We start from the raw sequence: 19517 nt of genomic DNA on the forward strand, positions 1-19517 counted from the left end.
ATGATTTTAACTAGCCAACCTGAAACATGAAGTATCCAGGTGACTATCCCTGCTCATAAATATATAAAGGAGATGCTAGTGATGAACTGGTTCTCATCATGTATAAAAGACTGTGTATTCTCTCTTTACACGACGCTGATATTTTTAAAACAGCGTAGTTACATTGAATCACAGTGATGTGCTGTAATAATTTGTCATGATTGCTCACCTCCGCCCGTGCACAAACATATTTAAAAAAAAAAAAAAGAAGTGTGAGGAATTTTGACGGACACCGACAACTGCAGATAATCTAAACCCAGAATGTGGTTACTGCGTCTGGCATGTATGTCGTTGTTACTATGTTTCGTACAGACATACTCCCAAAGGGATTTTTTTTTTTTAAATATGGAGATGTATATATTTTTGAAGTATTAAAACCCCCCTGGAACCAATCTCGTTTTGTACAATTTTACCTTTTTTGTTTTCTGCTCTTTTTTTGTTTTCAACTTTTTTATTTTTTTATTTATTATTTTTCTTCTTGATTTCTAATGTCGACTTTAAGAGATGAGAGTCCACCAAGACAACGAGTCAGTCGAGCCTGGTAATAAAAACCCTCAAGAAAGAAAAATGAATATAAAGTAACTCTTGTTTGAAAATAAAATAGCGATCTCTGCAGAAAGAAAAAAGTAAAGTGTGATGGAGCCAGTCCTGTTTGTACAAATTGTAAAGGCATTGGACTTTCTTGTACATTTCAAGACATGACAAAAAAAGTAAGCGACTTTTCCCCCTTTATCTGCATATTCTAATTTTAAATAAAATTAAAAAAAAATAAAATAAAAAAAAGCGTGGTCCACCCAAAGGATACATTGAGGCAATTGAAAATCGACTATACAAATTGGAGAATTTTCTTGCAGAACTTGCCAAAGGAGGAGATGCGCAGTCAAAACAACTCTTATCGGAACTCAATTCACCTTTAGAAACACCCACAGGTGAACAAATTCGTGTGCGACCCGTACGCAGAACTGCTCGGTCAGAGAAAAACAAGGTCTTTTTCTGGCAACAAGATAAAGACGGTAAACGAAAGAGGGAGGCCCTGACCAACGATGATCATTCCGTAGATGAGGGCGTCGGTCAATTAGCCATGGATGAAAACGGTCAAGTCAGATACTTGGGAAAATCATCCGGCTACTATCTACTTCAGAACAGCAGAACCTATCAAAACGGTGCCTTTCACTTTGCAACGTATGGAAATAGACCTTCTCGTCAACAGAAAAAATTAAAAGCCGTCTGCAACCCACAAGAACTACCTCCAAAGGATTTATCCGATCACCTCATCAACTTGTATTTCAACCATTTCTATCCTTTTTTACCGCTGTTTTATAAAAGAGAATTATGTACAAAACAAATTTCGCCACTGTTGCTAAACTCCATCTACGCTATCGCCTCTCGTATTTCGCCGGATGTAAGAGTCAGGTCAAGTTCAGATTCCTCAGATACGGCAGGTGATGTTTATTACGAAAGAGCAGAAAAATTATTAGACGAATCATATGATGTCCCCAGTATAGGCACTGTCCAAGCTCTTCTGTTATTAGCAAGTCATCAGCATGGTCGAATGAAATCTGCTAAAGCCTGGCTGTATAGCGGCATGGTAAAATATCAATACATTCTCCATATCCCGAAAACCATTACTGAATTTATACTAGGCCTTTAGAATGGCTCAAGATTTAGGCCTACATCGAAACTGTGATCATTGGAATATTCCACCGGATGAATGTGAACGAAGAAAGCGTGTCTTTTGGTGCTGTTATATCGTTGATCGATTATCCAGTGCCATGTATGGAAGAGCATCTACCTTTGAAGAACGAGATTGTGACACTCCTTTCCCCTCTGTCGATGATATTGAGCCGATACACGGTGGAGAGTCCACGCCTGTCAAGCTACTCGATACATTTATTAACCTGATCAAAATTTGCGATATCCTGGGCAACGTTTTAAAAAACATTTACTATGTTCGTTCTTTACAAAACCCCGTCACCCGACAAGCAGATACAGTTTTAACCACCTGGAGTAAAAAACTACATCAATGGCACGATCAACTACCCGATTCACTACAAATCAAAAAGGATGCTACACCACCCACTGCCGTATGTCAATTACACATGATTTACCATACAACCGTTATTTTATTACATCGACCTTTTATTCCAGGTCCTAACCAAAGTTTAGTTCCTTCGCTCTTACCCTGTGCTTCCATCTGTTCTTCGGCAGCAGATTCAGTCCTTTCCATCACAAACGCCATGTTGTCCGAAAACAAATTACGCTATGTGATGAATTACGCAGTTTATTATATCTTTACTTCGGCGCTTATTTTCATTACAAGTGGACCCCTTAAACGTGATCTCGACACAAAGTCCTCCGATGCCAATTTCAAGGTGCAAAAATGTATGCAGGCTTTGGACGAGATTGAAGGGACCTGGACCACAGCCAGTAAAAACTGTCAAATCATTGCTGAATTATCGGGCTTCCGTGATATCAATTTACGACTGGAAACTCAACAACAGCAGCAGCAACAACAACAGCAACAACCGGACGAAAACATGATTCGTTGGCAACAACAAGAAGAATTACATCGTCATCAAGTGGTGCAGGATTACCCGTTACCGCCGCAACAACAACGAAGAAACATGAGCAATTTGAGATATACCATTCTTCCCAATGGTAAAACACCCGATTTCGGTGTAGCCAACCCATTTCAGCCCAAGCAAGAAAATCTCCATATTGCGGATCCATTTGCAGCGCCCGGTATCATTCCTACGACGGATACAAGGTATGAAATGGCGACAACGGATTTTTGGGACCTCGATGTCAATGAATGGAATAATTTTATGGCTCAACCAGACATGTACCAGGATAGAAGATTTGATGAGGTTGGAGAAAAACAACACCTGATTCATACCGATCAAAATGTGGATGTCCTTTCAGGTGTTCCTACCCCGCTAGATCGTAAACCTACTCTGTTGAGTTACGTGCCCCAATACAATAATAATCAGCATACTAATACCGATGGCAGGCCATCTAATACTAATACTAATAATAATAATACTACCACTACTTCTGACAATGCTTATTACTGGTAGACTTCTTTTTATAAATAATAAAATAAACTTTGTAATCATATGCCCCCAGTAGAACGATACACGCAGCGATCTGTTAAACGTAACACGGAGAAGTTTTTTTTTTTTTTTGGTCCTTCTATTAACCTTTTTTTTCACATGTGATATGTAAGGTTTCATTAGGAACCGAAATGTACTTATAATTAACAATAGAAACGTCAAATAAACATTGACGCACGGTCCTCCCAACAAAATCTGACATCTGTCCCTCCTTGATTTTCGGGTCTCTCTTATGATATATCTAGACAATTAAAAGTGATGATCTTCATGACAATTAATATTTCACTTTTATGCAGATTGATAATATCCCTTTTTTTTTTTTTTTTTTCATCTAATTTTGGTATAATCACTATTTCTATTCGTTTCATTTTACCATTTTACATAAGAGTCAAATCTCGGATGACAGCATTATTGGATTAATAGGGTTATAATTATCAAGACTGATTCATTTATGAGTGGTTTTTTCCCGGTGATGTGGGTATTACCTCCCCTGTCACTTTACTAATAAGCACCGTCAAAGAACGAGCAATCGACAATGGCTATCTGGTATGAGAATTTATTGCCCTATAATAAAAGTCAAGTATGAAGTCGATGTTTAAAAGACATTACAAACATAAATTGTTCACTCGCCGGGAATTTTTCCGATTCAGGTCAGAATAAAAAAATCACTGACAGTTCCAGCAATCAGGATAAAATTATGCCGACTCCGAGAGATTTTGCTGTCAAATAAAGTTTCTAAAATATTCCCCGGGATTTAGTATAAAAAGAGCTCGGTCGGATGAATGTATAAAACAAACAAACACCCTTTTTTTTAAAAAAAAAAAAAAACAAAAAATGGCTCCTACTATCCTCGTCGTTGGCGCAACTGGTAACACTGGCAAAAATGTCATTCACAACCTTCCCAAGTTAATCCAATCATCAAGCAACTATCGTATTCTCGGTCTTACTCGCTCCCTGAACAATCCCGTTTCCCAAGAACTGGCCGCCATTCCTCAAGTTGAAATGCAAGAGAAAGATTGGACAACCATTGACGCGAACTGGCTCAAAGAACAAGAGGTGGTCAGAGTATTTATCGCTCCGCACAATTTGCCCCATCAATTCTTGGATGAATCCGCATTTTACGTCGCTGCTCTTGAAGCAGGTATTGAATATCTCGTAAAGATTTCAACTTCTGAACATTTCATCGGTCCCGCCAGCCCAGTCTTCTACGGTCGCGCACATTGGGCTATTGAAAAAATGCTGTCTCAGCCTGAATACGATGGCTTGAAATGGACATCTCTCCGACCTAATGTCTTTACCACTGCTTACCTCACCACTGTTGTGGATTGGATCAAAAACTACCGCAAGAACGGAACCAAAGATCATTTGAAGCTTGTCATGGGCGCCGATACACCTGTTGCCTTAGTCGATCCAGATGACGTTGGCACTGTCGCTGCCGTTTTACTTACACTGGAAGACCCTTCTCCCCATAATCGAGCCATGTATGTTATTAATGGTCCTGAAGATATTAACGGAAAGAAAATTGTGGAAGCTATCGAAGAAATCTCTGGTGCCAAGGTGCAAGATGTTGAATACAAGAATACAAGCATCTTCAGTTCTTTTGGTAAATTGTATGCTTCTATTTACGCTGCTACTGAAATTGTCTGGAGCGGACAATTTGGACTCACTGCAAGTCCAACCAGCGAAGAAGTCATCAAACTCGCTCGTCCTGAAACCAACTTAGTAGATTCTTTGAAGAAAATGTTATTAGAGTGAATTTAATAAATATATTATTTCGCAACTATTTAATTTGTGGTTGTGGTTGTAAAAATATAAAGTTTGTTAAAAGCCATAATTTTTTGACAGTACAACAGAAGCCTTACATCTTAAAGTATTACCAAAGGAAGAGAGAATCTCTTTACAGGGGGATAAAAAAGGGGGAGACATGAACGTGGATTTAATATATTGTTTTGCTAAGGTTTCATTTAGATTTATAGAAAAAAAAGAAAAGAAAAAAAAACCGACTAAATGAGGAATTAGTTGGCAGTTCTGTATACAAAAGTGAGTATAGATAGTTTTTTTTTATATATAATTAGACTTTTAGTCGTGATACAATATATAAATCGAAACAATGTAAACTAGGTAATACGTAACTATCCAGCATGCTTTATGTACAGAATCCAGAAGACTTATTGGCCGGTTTTTAAAGATGGCAAAAGAAAAAAAAAAAAAAAAAAAAAAAAAAAACTGGCATAAGTCAAAGGTTAACCTTATCAGCAAAATGAAAGCTGCTGTGCCCTGTATGTAAGTTGTAAACAGAAGCAATTATGGGGTGATAAAGCAGGGGAGAGTTTCAAGGAAATGCTTGCATGATGCTAAAAGATTAGCTAACCCAGCGAAATTACTACGTCGAAAAAAAGTATCCCTTACTACCAACATTAGCATTTTGTTTAAATTAAAATCAATAGACACATGGACATTCTCCGGGAAGCATATGCCCAAGTTAAAGTGTCCGCTCTAGTCACAAATACTTCATTATTTATCCTCAACTTGAAGCTTCAATACTTGAAAATAATCCTCTATCATTGCGTTTCTTCTCACCACATATAATGATTTTTATATCAGGAACATACTCACGCAAAACATTCAACACATTACTTGATGGGATCATATTTTGAGTTTTTACAACCTTGATGTTTTGTCGAGTAGTATTTGTCAATTTGATTTTTGTTGTCTGTGATGGTCATTATTAATTTTAACGTCAGTACCAATACAAATGCTATGGTAAGGATATTGCAGCATGTTATATAATAATCATTGAAGGTTTGGAAAATATATTAATGCATAATATAAAAAATTTAAAATTAAACCCACCTCGTTGTTTGACATCTCTACTTTCATATGGTTGATAATTTCTGGTCCAACAGTTGATAATTGTTGATCGAGTGTGACGATGTAAATCTCTTTAGAGGCTTCAGTCGGATGAAAATGCTCATTGAAACCATAAGGGTTTGACGGATTATAAGAGTTTTCATCAGAGACATAATACTCAGATAGGTCCTCGCGATAAGCAAAGTCGGGAGATGTATCATACATATCATACTCTTTTAATCCATATTCAAAGTGTAGACCGTGATTTAGAGAACAATGAATGGATTTTTTTCTTCAAGTACATCCGAAAACTGGCCACTACAATATACTTTATCTCCTCCTTTAATCGCATGAAGTAATGAGTAGAAAATGGTCATATCCGATTCTCTGCCAGTATATTCTCTTTCCGAATACATATTGGAATTCCATGTAATCATTGCATCTTTTACAGTACTAAGGTCCCCCAAAAGATTCAAAACATTATCATAACCAATTTTGTCAATCCAATTGTACAAAATTATTTCCGAAGATATCTAGTACCAGCGCATTTGCGTCGCAAGTGACATATTTTGCGATGTGATTGATGAAATTCTTTGGCATAGAGGGGGCTGCAATCGATAATGTTTTAATATCGTGATTCACAATTCTATATTTTTCCTCATCAAGAACCTCGTTCGTTGTTAGATCTGGGATGTCGAATTTGCTCCAGTATTGTAACGTAACTAAATGAGGACAAGCATCTCGAATATCAAACATTGTTAATTCAGGAGAGCAACTGTTGCGCAAATCCAGCTGTGTCAACTTATTAAAATGGGTAAGTAGAGTCAGCTGATCACCATTTATACACCCCATATTAAAGGATATCTTTCTGTATTCCACTTTGAGAGAAACCATGGTGGCTCGGTGCTTGTAGCAGGTAGCAAAGTTGAAGTCATCCGTAGTCCTATCGACAAGTGCAAAACGCACATTCTTGCCAGGTACAACGTTTTGAATCTTGAGGAGAGACTTGTTTGAGTCTATCATATATGTAAACTGCGTATACGCCGTGGCATCAGGACTGCTTCCCAAGTCTAAAACTTCCAGGTTTGGCAAGTAGTTTAAAAGTAATATCTATTCTTCCGTGCTAAAGACTGAGTCAACAGTTTTAAGAGAATGCTCATCACCGGATCTAACATGTAAGCTTTTTGTGAATCTGCCATAATAAAACTGGGGATCGCGTTCGACTGGACTTAATCTCAATAGCATCTTTACAAGAGAAACATGAAGATACCCTAAATGTAGAATCTTGTAAATAAAGGGCAGTGCAAGTTCTTTCCAGGTCTTGGAAACACGAATACATTGAGCAAGGTCTCTACTGTTTAAATGACTATACACTATACTAAAAACTTCTGCTGAAATATTTGACATGTCTGCAATTGAAAGGAAGCGGAGGGCGTTTTTTTTTTCAGTTGAGAACATGCTTTTAGCAGTAACGAGGGTAGTTACACTGATTTGCTAAATTGTTGGAGCCTCTCTGGTCTATGCATTAGCAACATACGCCTTGAAGTTTTTAAGTGTATTGATTACCTGAAATATCCATCAAAATGAAGAGCTGAATAGATTAAAAATGTTAGTGAAACCGTTGTTTTAAATTCGATGCTCTCCCAGTGCTCAGAAATAATTTTGATATATCTTATTATCAGCAGCCATCGATAGTAGAGTAATCATCAGGAATAAAAAAACGCTTTTCTTAAGGACAGCCAATTTTTCCTTAGGGACAGCCAAAGTGCACGTAGTCGCAACGAAAGATCTGTGATTTGGATGTTCTGTAGACCTGGGAACAAGGATATACAATCAAAAGCAATGTAGCAATTACGAATAAATGTATATTAAACGATTTATACTTATTTTGACAATTATATCTTCACTTTTTCGCCTTTGAGCTCGTTTGATCTTAATCTTACGCAGCAATATTAAGGTAAAGTCCAAACGAGAAGCTGAAAGTAAGTTGTAAAACATATATACTGGTTTACACTATGTTAGTTTTAATAAACGTGTATATATTTCAAGTTGTTAAGTTATATTGACCTCTTAGTGTCTATTAAAGTATCATAATCCCAACATTACGACTACGCGCACCCTGACTGTCCCTAAGAGACCCGATAAAAAAAAAGTTTGCAGGCAAAAGCAGACAAACTGGTTTGCCAATTTTATGATAATCGGCCATCGTATTGTTTAAATCGATAAAATGTAAGTTACTTTTTTTCCCCTTGAAGAGTATATACTGCTCTTCATTTCTCGATAATGCATGTAGCAGGATTATCAACGATGAAGATTCAAAAAAAAAAAGAAAAAAAAAATTAGAATACATCAGATACCATCGTAGTCATGTAAACTTCCATCATACTTTTGGATATAGAGTTTTGTAGAAAAATATCATCATCTTTATCTTAGTTTCGAGTGTGCAACCTGAAATCCGAGGAGTTAGGTGCGCTACAAAACTATACAGATATTCCTAATTTGGAAGTTTTTTGCGTTAAAATAATTTAACACAAATGTTAATAAATTTTTTTATCACGTGATATCCACGTGGAAAGGTGTTGATTGGATGAATTTCTTTTTTTGCTCCCAAACGCCGTGCGTGGGCAATGTAATGGAGATAGCCTTAGCCAGTACTTAAGATTAAAAAATGTCTATAATGAAACTGAAGATTAAAGAAACCATGCTTCATGTCATATCTATTATGTATCTCTGTCGTCATGCTTCAAATTAGAGTCATAAATCAAAATGCATGATTGTACAACCTCAAGTTCCATTTATTATACGCAAATGGTTAAACAGATGAGCATGGCACACAAACTCATCATTGTAGTTTGCTCCTAATCATGGGGAAGGGGGACATACTGGTTTGATCGAAAAGATTTTTAATAATAGTCATGATGATGGAAGTTACATTCAAAGAGAGAGAGAGAGAGAGAGAGAGATAATTTTTAACGCAATAAAATATGATCTGCTCAGTTTTGAATTTGCCGCCTTTTTTTCTTTTTTTTTTTCGAAAGCTTCAAAATAAATATAAGAGATCGCTTATTATTATTATTCTCGGGATCAACAAATAATCCCAAGTATGGGGAAGGGAATGTCTTTCTTTCAGCAAGCAAACGTAATGTGAAATAACGAGTGATTTTCTGAATTGGATGATAAGACGCCTTATCTTGGCATTCCATGTCCCCTTTCTTTTGATACTCCCAGAAACTCTCATTGAAAGAAGATTTTTTTTTTTTTTTTTTTTTTTTTTTGAAAAAGCTCATCATAGAAGCAATATTTGCATACAAACCGATTAAAAAGTAGATCACTTGGCTTCGATGTTTGGCATGAATAAGAGGGGGGACAGAGGGAAAAGATAACAATTTGTGTGCGTGTGTTTATGTACATATTACATCCCCTTCTTTCATTAAATAAAGCATGATCATAAAGAAGCAGAAATAACAGACAACACACATGAGCTATCATACACTGAATAAATGATCACATTGGTCATTTTACTAAAGTCATGAAACATGCCCTTACCCTGACATTCTTATCATTTTAACATTCTTAAATTTTATTTACCCGCCTTTTTATAACTTGACGATTTTTCCATAAAAACGATCGACCTGTGTTTATGATTTACCTTTAAGCGTGACAGGTGGAAGGAGACCAGTTTCGGTTATTGAAACCCCAAAATAATTTTTTTTTCTTACTCTTATTAAAACCTAATGGAGACCAAACTTGTGTATAAAGATCGATTTGAAAAGAATGCTTACAGCCTTATTGAACTCGGAACACCTGAATTACTAGCAGCTTTCGAATCAGGAAACAGGTACATGGCGTCATAAAGGAGAAAAAGCAGCTCAACTGACTGGTGCAACCCCCCTCACTTTTTATATAAATAGTATCGTCATTAAAGGACTTGCAGAGGATGAAGCTGTTCTATGTACAGACACCAAAACCTTTATGGTTCGTCAAGTCAACACTTCCAACTCTATAATCTTGACCGAGCGAGACGACCTTGAAGCACAACACAAAGTACAGGACAATCTGTCACATACAATTGAATTGTTACCATGTCTTGCACGCACAAGTCGGTTGGATGAGTTACTAGGGCACTCTTGCTACTCAGGCGAAGAGAATGAAGAGGCGATAAAAGCAAGCCAGGTAAGAATAATTCTTTTAGTTTATATAGAAAGTGGAACTGACCAATTATAAAAAAAAGACAATGTATCGTTTGGAGGATTTATTAACGGTGGTACAAGCCAGTAAGAGTGAATTACTGAAGGGATTAGACAAACGAGGGGCATTTGTGCATGAAGATTATTATCGATTGTTTGAAAAGGATTATCTGCTTCAGCTATTTGATTATTTATTGACGAATTCGATTATTAATGGCATAGATATCAAGATGATCACATTGGGAGAAGCCAAACAGTGTATAAAGGAAGGGTCATCCGAGGAGAAGGTGGACATACCCGATGACCTTTTGGTATCAGCTATCAACGTGTTTCTGACAAGGGTGGATCACCAGGATAAAGAACATGAACTGATTGAGTTTGATCGAGCAAAGATTTGTCGTTTCATGGGTGAGTGGATGTTATCTAATCCTAGAAGTAAACGGTGGGAATTAGAAGATTTCACAAGGCTTTGGAGTACAATGTGTCACGAGTTATTTACGCCAGAGTTACAAGATATTGATGGATTATACCTAATGTATGAAACTATCAAATTGTCAAATACTGTGCAATATCTACAATATTTTCCTGTATCTGAACTATCTACTGACCCTCCTCAACGTTTTGCTGCCTTGTTCTCTGAAAAACCCTTGTGGACCTTGGCCGAGATTCAACCTTTTTTGGTGGATTTAGCACCTACCAAGAAGGAACAAGAGCATCTGCTACTCAAGTTTGCTAGATCGCATCGTAGCAAGAATACAACCTCATATGGTAGTCGTATCAAATAAGTTATATATATAAATAGTTATAAATAAATATATACATATAATAATATATAAAAAAAAAGGTATATTTTTATTGGTGCTTATAATATCGCTGTGAGATAAGAATGACTTCACCATATTCTTTGCGGTATTCCCAAGTGATATCGTATCTAGACAACCTTGTACATATATGTTGTAAAGAATCAAACCAAGAGTCATGGTTGTCTGATAGTAAGGACCACTTGTAGTTAAAGTCACCACAGTTGTAGAGATTAAAGTTCTTCAAGACTTTTGATATCTCTAGGATGATTGCTCTTCCAAACTTTACGTCTGAAAAGATGTGCTGTCTCACTTCAGAGGGACAGTTGAGGCTTTCTTGGGCCAGGATGATGAGACCAAAGAGAGAGACAAAGGAATGATGATTCTCGATGGCAGAATAAAGTAGTAATTGGAGTGCATTTGATATTTCAGAGGCTCTTCCAAACTGTTCACTTGGTCTGAGGTTATCCAGTGAATGGCAGACTAATTTTGCTTGGTTTCTCAATGATTTCAGGTCTTCCAGATCATCCTTATTCTTCTTGTAATGTCTGGTGTAGATACCGTCTGCTACTTGAGGGTAATCAGCAATAGTAGAGGACAGTATTTTACAGAGATCCATTTTAGATAGATTGCACAACCAATCATTGTTTCTGATGTTGGTCTTTTCATTAAAATGTTGTTCTTCCACCACAAAGGTAGAACTGGCTAGGTATTCACACGCTTCTTCTTCTTCTTCTTTGGGTGCTTGTTCTTCTTCAATGGGTTTAAAGCCGATGAGGGAAAACAAGAACGATAGGATGCTGTTGGTCATATAATAATTAATTTTTTCTGCTTCTTTTTTTTTTTACTGGGAATAATAATGAAAAATCTGTAAAAAACCAAATAGACATAATATACTTTGTGTGTATTTAAGCTTTAAACAGTTTCTTTTTCGTTGTTTGTATGTCGATGAAAGAGAGAGTTTGCGTTGTTTATATAGAGTTTTTTTTTTCTTTTTTTCTTTTTTTTTTTTAAAAATAATACAAAAAAAAAACTATCTTTTTTTTTTTCTTATTTTTCAAGAATAAAAAGGGAGAAAAATCTGTGGCGACAAGTTATTTAAATAAAACTAAAAGCATCATGTGCTTTCTCTACTGGGTCATCTGATCACAGTTTCAAGCCGGCAATTCCCGTCCTTCCAAATCGCCCCCTCTTTTCAGGAACGCAAACCTTTTAAATACCCGAACCGTAACTACTGCTGCTTCCTAAGCAAAAACCAGCACATTGCTTTTCTCTTTTACTCTTTTATCATTCACTGAGAAATAAATAAAAGGGTCGTTGCCATCACTCTAGTTGCCATGGAAAATTGTTTGCAAAAAAAAAAAAAAAAAAGAGAGAGATACTGACTGCTAATGAGTGGGAGGCACTGAAGCAATGCATTGTCTGATAATGGACCCTCTCCAAGAAGATTCAGGTAATCTACTGTATCTGTCTTTTGATAGACCCTCAGATGATCTACAAGATCTTCGATTTTACCCTTTTTTTTTACCAGGCTTTCTTTTATGGTGTTTCCACTGATTTTGGGTGGTTATCATTTCTCGAGTATCCCAACCAATTAAAATTCAAACAGCGTTTGCTATAACATTAAACACAGCGATGTATGAATATATGCCTACAAAGATAGTGATATTTAGCCCAGGTCCACGTCTTTTATTGCACACATTTATCTTTAGAGCTCCAGTATCATATATCTACCTTTAAGCACGAACTATCACCAGTATTCATGTATAGACTGAGGCCGACACTTAATTTAAATGGTATTGCTTACCTCAAGCAATAACCATCACCCAGTTAAATCTCAGTTTTTTTGCATCAACAATCATAAAATTATCAATAATTGTATTTAATCTGGTGTTGAAGATAAAAAGAATGAGATACAGCAAGTCAGATAAACCCTACATACACGAATTTGAGCTTTCTGGTCAGAGAGCAATTAAAATTGTACATAAACACAGACGGGCTTTGAAATTTCGAATCACGGTCACCACCGCGCGACGCGTTCCAGAATATCCTTATACGGGTGAATCGCGATTTTTTTTTTCTCTTTCTTTTTTTTTTTTATTATTATTCAGCTTTAATTTTTGTACTTATTTTAATGACCAAAAAGATCAATCTACTCTTGGACGAACCCTGTCCAGAATTATTATGTGGTGTATGCACAGGTATATACACAGAAAACGAAAAAGAAGGCACGCTTTTTTTTAATTACTAACAAGACTGAATTAGATGTACTGGAAGACCCCATTCAAGTGCATTGTCCTGAAGGTAAAAAAAAAAAAAAAAAAAGAGAGATAAAATTTAATGGAATGAGAAAAGACTCAATGAGAATAGACCACATGTTTTGTAGTAAATGTATTCACAGCCATGTCGAGTATGGACAAGCAACGTGTCCGTTATGCTTCACTATGCTAGACAAGAGCACTTTTCAACTGTCGAAATTTGTGACGAGACAGATTGGACGATTACGTATACAATGTGCTTATTCAGAAAATGGGTGCCCATGGCAGGGCTTATTTTCTGATAATCATATTTCCGAGGTACTATACACATATATATAAAAAGAAGACTGTTATTTTAAAACTAATATATACATCAATGCTAGTGCGAATACAAGCCGTGTAGATGCCCCAACGCAGAGAATGGATGTACAGCAACCGATATTACGCACGGCGAGATGCAGCATCATATGGACGTGTGTTTATATCAGGAAATCAACTGTCCCAACAATATGCCGTTATGCGTTGCATTTTTACGAAAAGATTTACCTCGACATGAGAACGAATGTCAATCCTATACCTGTCCTTATGCCACTGAAGGATGCACTTATGTAGGATCTCTCACACATGTTCGCACACACTGTGATGCATATTGTGGGAGACTTCATAAGCAAATCACTGATCTCGAATTAGAATGCAAACGACTAAACGGGCTCATTGGCGACTTTTCTTTGGGACTTAATATGAAATTACCATCCACACCCGAAGATAAACAACATGATACCTCGATGGATGAAATGGCTTTATTCCATCAAATGTTCAACAGTGATCCATTTGGCGCACTGGATTTGAACGACAAACAGACGGATGTGGTGGATTTAAATGGATTGCCTGATCTTAGCTTTTTGGATAACTCTGTGAGTTCCATCTTTGATACGGCTTCCTCACCACAACCGCTTGAATTTATACCACCAGTCAATGTACCGAAACGAACCAGCAACGGTAAAAAGATCCGATATAGTAAAAATGTCAGATTGGCGCATAGTGCATTACGTATTGCTCGTCAGAGAACAGCCACGACAAACCCATCGAATGATGCCATCTTGAACAATCTGGATATTGCTAAACAAAAGAACCAAATTACATTTAAAAACATGGATGATGTGACGCACTTTCTAAATACAGAACCAGCGAAAAAGAATAAAAAAGATCAACCCTCTACTCCACCTCCACCGCCACCACAACCACAACCACAGTCTCAATCACAACAAGGTCTGGTACCGAAAAGAAGGCCCATGTTTATATTAGCGTCCTCTTACTTGTCCAACTACAACACAAGTAGTAGTAGTAGCAGCAGCAGTAATAACACCGGCACAAATCCTTTATAACATACATATAAAAGATACATTTATAATTAAAGCTCATTTAAAAGTTGCTTGTTCTTTTCTTCTTCCAATTTCAATTTCGTCTCGAGTTCGGCATAAGCGACCTTTAACTCATCTAGTTCTTCTTGGTGCGTAAAACTCACACTCAAAATCACCGCCTCCACCACCTTGACCACGCGCCATAAACGAAACACAATCAATAGCCTTTTTTTTTTTTTTTTCAAACACATTTATATTATTATTCATCTTTCTTCCTGTCTTTTCTTTTCCTTACCCGGCTACTTCTCTTTCTTTTCCTCTTAACCCGACTTCAAGCACCAACGTTGTCAAAATCACTAATATATACACATTTATATGAATAAAACCTCTCTCTCTCTCTCTCTCTCTCTCTTTTATGTATATACCTGTGGCATCAAAGACGTGTAATTTCCAGTGAGGCCAACCAGGCAAATAATACCGAGGCCCAAACGCTACTAAAGAAAGTGTACATTCCACCAAGAAAAGCACACAAATAATAATACTAATCACTTCAGCCATTTCAAACGCAATCAAGAACCAACCTCCCTCAGGATGTGCTACCAAGATGGCTGGCACTTGGCATTCATGAAAGAAGGTATAGACAATTTGCGTAATGACACAGGCTGCATCCAGCAAAACAAGACATAATACGGCAATATGAAACGACTCTTTCTCTAACCTCTCTCCAAGCGCATGTCTCCATGTCTTTACTTGTTCCTCAAAGACAACGCCGTCTTCTTGAGTGTCTACAGTACCGTACATGCTCATCTGGTTTATAAAGTAAAAGATAAGAAAAGAAAAGAAAAAAAAAACTTTTTCCCAAGTATTATATATATATACAACAGGTGTTACACTAAGTTTATTATGAGGATTGCAAGAAAAAGTTTTGGATTTTGGATTCACCATTAACAAAGTATTCAATCTCGACTTCTAATTCTCTAGGGTTTTCAGCACCCTTATGACAAGTGAAGACACCCGAGATCTTTGTACCTTGAGTGACCTTGATGGGTTTTTCCAAAATGAATGTGGTTTGTTTCCAATGTGTATCTTCTCCAAATGGACTGGTTGTCATAAAGATCTCACCTTCCACCTTTTGGGATTCTCGGTCAGCAGGAATCGAATGTCCATCACGGGTGAACCAAGTATCAAACCAGCCACCAAATGCGGTCACCACACCATCCTTCTTTACCTCCACTTCAAACTTACTAACAAAATCCAATTGCTTGATTGTGATTGTTTGAAGAGGTAAATCCTTCAAGGTGACGACTGTGGACACAACACTGCTAGGTTTGATGAAATCCACAACGGCTTCATTCAAACTAGGTTCCTTCATAGCGCTCATCTTGAATCCGTACACATCATTCCAAAAGTTAACCTTATCATCCTTTAATTCCTCATCATCCAATGCAGCCATCAAGATACGTGTTTGACTGGGTGCCATAATACCATTGGGTGCTAACCAACGATCACGTGCAACCAAAACAGAATCCAACATGGCTTCAAACAACAAGAAATATCCCATCCATTCCGAGATAATGATATCCACTTGAGGTACGGGTAATTCGATTTCTTCCACTTTACCACGTACACATGTAATAATATGATCCAATCCATTTTCCTTGATGTTCAACTTAGCCTTTTCAATAATGGCAGAGTTATCCACAGAAAACACTTGTTTGGCACCGGCTTTGGCGGCAAACATGGATAAGATACCTGTGCCACAACCCACATCCAACACAATCTTGTCCTTGAACACGTCCTTATTTTCATACACAAAATCACGGTAGGCCTCTGTACGTGCTCTATCCTTCAACATTTGTTCGTGAATATCATTTTGGGCATAACCGTTGAAATAGTAGTTGCCTTGATCGATCACAGCACCGGATTTGCTCTCTCCGTTACCTTCATTGGCAATCGAGTCAAAAAAGGTCTTTTTGACCATGCTCTTGTATTCCTCAAATTGTCCTTCAAGGTTCACGGTGGTTTCTTGCGTGGCCATCAATAACTTGAGTAATTGTGCTTCTAACTCAGTGCTCGTCTTTACTGCAGATAAATCAATCGAAGGTAAAGGAGCAAATGCAGCCACTGGCTCGGCTGTTTCCTCGTCGTCTAATTCTTCAAATGCAAATAATAAAGCGTCATCGGCTAATACAGGTTGTAAATATTTATCGTCGGTCCAGAAAGGTTCTGATCCTGTCAACTTGAATTCTTTGGAAGTAGCGAGTTCGGGATGTGCTTGTACCTTTAAAAAAAAACGGTTTTTTTAGTCTTTAGTATATACTAGAAAGATAAACAAAGACCTTACTTGTTCACGGATATAATTGATCATACGGATACACTTGTAGAAATCAAGACCGAGTTCACGCTTGACAGCTTGGAAGTCAAATCCATGCTCATTTTTAATATGTTTGAAAGTCTCGATAGTTTTAGGGAAAATGTGAGGACAGAATAAACATTGAGACTCTTCTTCTTCCTCTTCATCATTGGACCAATCGTCCCAAGCTTGATCTGTATATTTTTTTTTTTTCGTAATTAGTACGTCAAGAATTAATACAAAATACTCCATTTACCTTGAGGATCGATTTCTGAAGGTTCGTATTGTGAATCAGTGCAAATAGAGTGAGCCATAGTATAAACAATGAGTTGTCAAAAAGAAAGATTTTTTTTTCTTCTTCTTCGATTTGCAGGACAGGTCCAAGGTAAAACGAGTCACAACAGCCACAATTTAAAAAAACGCGAATCACCATTAAATAAAAAACTCGGTTTCTTTTTTTATAGACGTGTTTTTTCTGTTTTTTTAACCTCACCCCGAATAATAAAAAAAAAAAAAATGAGTATTCAACCAGAAATTATCCAGGCCTTTCAGTTGACAGAAGATGACACAATGGTGGTGCGAGAATGTAAAATAACCATGAAAAAAGTATTTGCATACGTTGGTGTTCACATGCCCCACTAACTCCTCGCTCCCTTTATTAGTGGAATTGATGTGTAATTTATACTCTTTGACACCAAACAAATTACTCTTGAAATGGAAAGCATTTGCTCTTACTGCTCAATGCAGTCTCAAACCCACCTTGAATTACGTCGCCATTCTTAAAAACTCACTTCAGCGTGAATTCGAACGAGGCTTGAAACAGCGACGTACCATTAGGGGCAAAGTCGCTACAAAACGAGGCAACGGTCTGGATTTTTCCGACTATGGCATTCATGCTGCTAACCCAACTGATGCAATGGATGCTATTGACCAAGAGAATTCTGCCGAAGACTTGTAAGCCTTTTCTTTTCTACATGTACGTATATATAAATTGACTCCCATGTTATGCTTTAGCATGTCCAGTATGTTTGGTGCACCTGTCCCCGTAAAGACAGAACCTACATACCAACCTCGACAAAACACAATGACGGCACCCATGACACCTACACCTACTCTGTCACAAGTTCCTTCCGTTTACAGTCAAAGAGCAGCAACACACGTCACAGATACACAATACAATGGCCACCTACCACTCCCCTCGAAACAAGACAGTGAGATGGAGGAAATGGACTCTGAATTAACATTTGAGTATACACAGGAACCTATCCAACCTTACCGCTTTATGTTTGAAAAAATCAAGGACACGGCCGGGAGTATGGATGAACGGATCGATTATATTGGTGGTTTGATCCAAAAGGCACACAATATCGAAGAATTTGGAAACCCAACACGTATCTGTCAAGAAGCCATCTACGGCTTTGGTCTTGTATGTTCTGAAGCCGCCGATATTCATCTAAGCCCGAAATCCATCATGTTGCAAACATCACGCGATTATGGTATGGGAGGCCGTGTTGCCCTGAACTTGGAAAAGGTTCATTCCTATACCTTGTTTCCTGGTCAAGTCATTGGTGTCAAGGGTATCAACCATCGTGGAAACATTTTCCAAGTGGAAGAGTTATTTATGGTAAGACGTGTGCAATTTTTATTAATTCAAGAGATCCTAAAGAGTGATTGTGTAGCCACCAGTAGCAGAGAGGAATGTGTACGAGATTAAGGAAAATAAGACATTGGATATGATTGTTGCCTGTGGACCATTTACATTGAACAGCGATTTAGCCTATAAACCATTAGAAGATTTATTAGAGATGTGTCAAACACAACAACCAAATACCATACTATTATGCGGACCGTTTCTTTCGGCCCAACATCCAGAAATTGCCTCTGGACTGATAGAAGTGGATCCTGAGGTAATCATGACCGAACAAGTGATTGAACGTTTAGAAACCTTTTTAGATACATGCACCGACACCACCGTATTCTTAATGCCTCATCCCCATGATATTACACACATGTACAACTTATTCCCGCAACCTCCCTTTGAAGACATTGAATTACGTCACAGTCGTCTTCATTTAATCGGTAATCCCTCCTCACTTATGGTCAATGGACATTCCATCACCGTGGCCAATGTCGATACCATCTTTCGATTAGGGAAAGAAGAAATTTCCCAAAACCCCGAGGAACCCGACCGATTTACTCGTTTGGTGGAGCATGTCTTGCAACAACACACGTAAGTTAAGAAGTCAGAGAATGTTGCGGAGACAAAAGATTTTAATAACAGTAATATAGCTTGTACCCATTGCTACCTATTGCACTGGATGACAATATCGATTCGGATCGTATGGTAAATTTCCATTTGCCTACAACGCCCGATGTGCTTATTCTTCCATCTCGACTCAAACATTTTATCAAACCTTTGCACGGATCAGTCTGCATTAATCCTGGCTATCTCTGTAAAAACGAGGCTGCTGGAACCTACGCACGTATTATTCTTTACCCACAAGACGAAGCACGAGTCCGAGTGGATTTAAAAAAGTTATAAATAAAAAAAAAAGG

General features: G+C 37.5%; 11 protein-coding genes across 11 annotated transcripts; 5 read left to right on the forward strand and 6 right to left on the reverse strand.

The window, feature by feature from the left end:
- The first annotated feature begins 466 nt into the window (after window positions 1-466).
- On the forward strand, window positions 467-3176 carry EV154DRAFT_495606 (fungal-specific transcription factor domain-containing protein). The gene is made up of 4 exons (XM_051600052.1): window positions 467-580; window positions 644-749; window positions 824-1627; window positions 1683-3176. Exons 1-4 carry the CDS (start codon window positions 528-530, stop codon window positions 3114-3116), a joined length of 2397 nt encoding a protein of 798 aa, XP_051461727.1. The 5' UTR covers window positions 467-527; the 3' UTR covers window positions 3117-3176.
- Window positions 3177-3965: 789 nt separating this feature from the next.
- EV154DRAFT_457840 (uncharacterized protein) lies at window positions 3966-4968 on the forward strand. The gene has a single exon (XM_051597425.1). The coding sequence runs from the start codon at window positions 3987-3989 to the stop codon at window positions 4905-4907; it is 921 nt and encodes a 306-aa protein (XP_051461728.1). The 5' UTR covers window positions 3966-3986; the 3' UTR covers window positions 4908-4968.
- A 412-nt stretch (window positions 4969-5380) lies between these two features.
- EV154DRAFT_548300 (uncharacterized protein) lies at window positions 5381-6227 on the reverse strand (the record flags this gene model as incomplete). Its single annotated transcript, XM_051604798.1, has 3 exons — window positions 5381-5560; window positions 5733-5865; window positions 6006-6227. The coding sequence occupies 3 exons, from the start codon at window positions 6225-6227 to the stop codon at window positions 5457-5459; spliced, it is 459 nt and encodes a 152-aa protein (XP_051461729.1). The 3' UTR covers window positions 5381-5456.
- Window positions 6228-6500: 273 nt separating this feature from the next.
- EV154DRAFT_477451 (uncharacterized protein) lies at window positions 6501-7460 on the reverse strand (the record flags this gene model as incomplete). Its single annotated transcript, XM_051598103.1, has 2 exons — window positions 6501-7078; window positions 7166-7460. The coding sequence occupies 2 exons, from the start codon at window positions 7458-7460 to the stop codon at window positions 6501-6503; spliced, it is 873 nt and encodes a 290-aa protein (XP_051461730.1).
- Window positions 7461-8993: 1533 nt separating this feature from the next.
- On the reverse strand, window positions 8994-9549 carry EV154DRAFT_495612 (uncharacterized protein). The gene is made up of 2 exons (XM_051600053.1): window positions 9419-9549; window positions 8994-9233 (listed from the first exon to the last, which is right to left on the reverse strand). Exons 1-2 carry the CDS (start codon window positions 9489-9491, stop codon window positions 9043-9045), a joined length of 264 nt encoding a protein of 87 aa, XP_051461731.1. The 5' UTR covers window positions 9492-9549; the 3' UTR covers window positions 8994-9042.
- A 15-nt stretch (window positions 9550-9564) lies between these two features.
- Window positions 9565-11136, forward strand: EV154DRAFT_19984 (sister chromatid cohesion protein Dcc1). Its single transcript, XM_051594328.1, has 3 exons — window positions 9565-9840; window positions 9914-10175; window positions 10234-11136. The coding sequence occupies exons 1-3, from the start codon at window positions 9737-9739 to the stop codon at window positions 10972-10974; spliced, it is 1107 nt and encodes a 368-aa protein (XP_051461732.1). The 5' UTR covers window positions 9565-9736; the 3' UTR covers window positions 10975-11136.
- On the reverse strand, window positions 10883-12060 carry EV154DRAFT_20031 (uncharacterized protein). The gene has a single exon (XM_051594333.1). It carries the CDS (start codon window positions 11798-11800, stop codon window positions 11042-11044), a length of 759 nt encoding a protein of 252 aa, XP_051461733.1. The 5' UTR covers window positions 11801-12060; the 3' UTR covers window positions 10883-11041.
- Window positions 12061-13123: 1063 nt separating this feature from the next.
- Window positions 13124-14632, forward strand: EV154DRAFT_559421 (uncharacterized protein; the record flags this gene model as incomplete). Its single annotated transcript, XM_051605549.1, has 4 exons — window positions 13124-13190; window positions 13255-13293; window positions 13360-13565; window positions 13631-14632. 4 exons carry the CDS (start codon window positions 13124-13126, stop codon window positions 14630-14632), a joined length of 1314 nt encoding a protein of 437 aa, XP_051461734.1.
- Window positions 14633-14658: 26 nt separating this feature from the next.
- EV154DRAFT_559422 (uncharacterized protein) lies at window positions 14659-15409 on the reverse strand (the record flags this gene model as incomplete). Its single annotated transcript, XM_051605550.1, has 3 exons — window positions 14659-14833; window positions 14904-14964; window positions 15034-15409. 3 exons carry the CDS (start codon window positions 15407-15409, stop codon window positions 14659-14661), a joined length of 612 nt encoding a protein of 203 aa, XP_051461735.1.
- A 100-nt stretch (window positions 15410-15509) lies between these two features.
- EV154DRAFT_559423 (S-adenosyl-L-methionine-dependent methyltransferase) lies at window positions 15510-17275 on the reverse strand (the record flags this gene model as incomplete). Its single annotated transcript, XM_051605551.1, has 3 exons — window positions 15510-16889; window positions 16953-17155; window positions 17218-17275. The coding sequence occupies 3 exons, from the start codon at window positions 17273-17275 to the stop codon at window positions 15510-15512; spliced, it is 1641 nt and encodes a 546-aa protein (XP_051461736.1).
- On the forward strand, window positions 17233-19512 carry EV154DRAFT_20047 (DNA polymerase alpha/epsilon subunit B-domain-containing protein). Its single transcript, XM_051594334.1, has 5 exons — window positions 17233-17547; window positions 17624-17915; window positions 17976-18585; window positions 18641-19191; window positions 19251-19512. Exons 1-5 carry the CDS (start codon window positions 17286-17288, stop codon window positions 19501-19503), a joined length of 1968 nt encoding a protein of 655 aa, XP_051461737.1. The 5' UTR covers window positions 17233-17285; the 3' UTR covers window positions 19504-19512.
- The last annotated feature ends 5 nt before the right edge of the window (window positions 19513-19517 follow it).

This window comes from Mucor mucedo (genome assembly GCF_025094135.1).
Source record: "Mucor mucedo strain NRRL 3635 chromosome Unknown EV154scaffold_11, whole genome shotgun sequence".
NCBI lineage: Eukaryota > Fungi > Mucoromycota > Mucoromycetes > Mucorales > Mucoraceae > Mucor > Mucor mucedo.

Bases quoted from the DNA above. Each gene is read 5' to 3' on its own strand.
- EV154DRAFT_495606 (XM_051600052.1), top strand. From the start codon at position 528: ATGTCGACTTTAAGAGATGAGAGTCCACCAAGACAACGAGTCAGTCGA. The intron at 750-823 runs GTAAGCGACTTT...AATAAAAAAAAG, and splicing joins TTCAAGACATGACAAAAAAA to CGTGGTCCACCCAAAGGATA. The intron at 1,628-1,682 runs GTAAAATATCAA...AATTTATACTAG, and splicing joins CCTGGCTGTATAGCGGCATG to GCCTTTAGAATGGCTCAAGA.
- EV154DRAFT_457840 (XM_051597425.1), top strand. From the start codon at position 3,987: ATGGCTCCTACTATCCTCGTCGTTGGCGCAACTGGTAACACTGGCAAA.
- EV154DRAFT_495612 (XM_051600053.1), bottom strand. From the start codon at position 9,491: ATGATAGCTCATGTGTGTTGTCTGTTATTTCTGCTTCTTTATGATCAT. The intron at 9,234-9,418 runs GTAATATGTACA...TTTCAATGAGAG, and splicing joins ATTTAATGAAAGAAGGGGAT to TTTCTGGGAGTATCAAAAGA.
- EV154DRAFT_19984 (XM_051594328.1), top strand. From the start codon at position 9,737: ATGGAGACCAAACTTGTGTATAAAGATCGATTTGAAAAGAATGCTTAC. The intron at 9,841-9,913 runs GTACATGGCGTC...TTATATAAATAG, and splicing joins GCTTTCGAATCAGGAAACAG to TATCGTCATTAAAGGACTTG. The intron at 10,176-10,233 runs GTAAGAATAATT...TATAAAAAAAAG, and splicing joins AGGCGATAAAAGCAAGCCAG to ACAATGTATCGTTTGGAGGA.
- EV154DRAFT_20031 (XM_051594333.1), bottom strand. From the start codon at position 11,800: ATGACCAACAGCATCCTATCGTTCTTGTTTTCCCTCATCGGCTTTAAA.
- EV154DRAFT_20047 (XM_051594334.1), top strand. From the start codon at position 17,286: ATGAGTTGTCAAAAAGAAAGATTTTTTTTTCTTCTTCTTCGATTTGCA. The intron at 17,916-17,975 runs GTAAGCCTTTTC...GTTATGCTTTAG, and splicing joins GAGAATTCTGCCGAAGACTT to CATGTCCAGTATGTTTGGTG. The intron at 19,192-19,250 runs GTAAGTTAAGAA...ACAGTAATATAG, and splicing joins CATGTCTTGCAACAACACAC to CTTGTACCCATTGCTACCTA.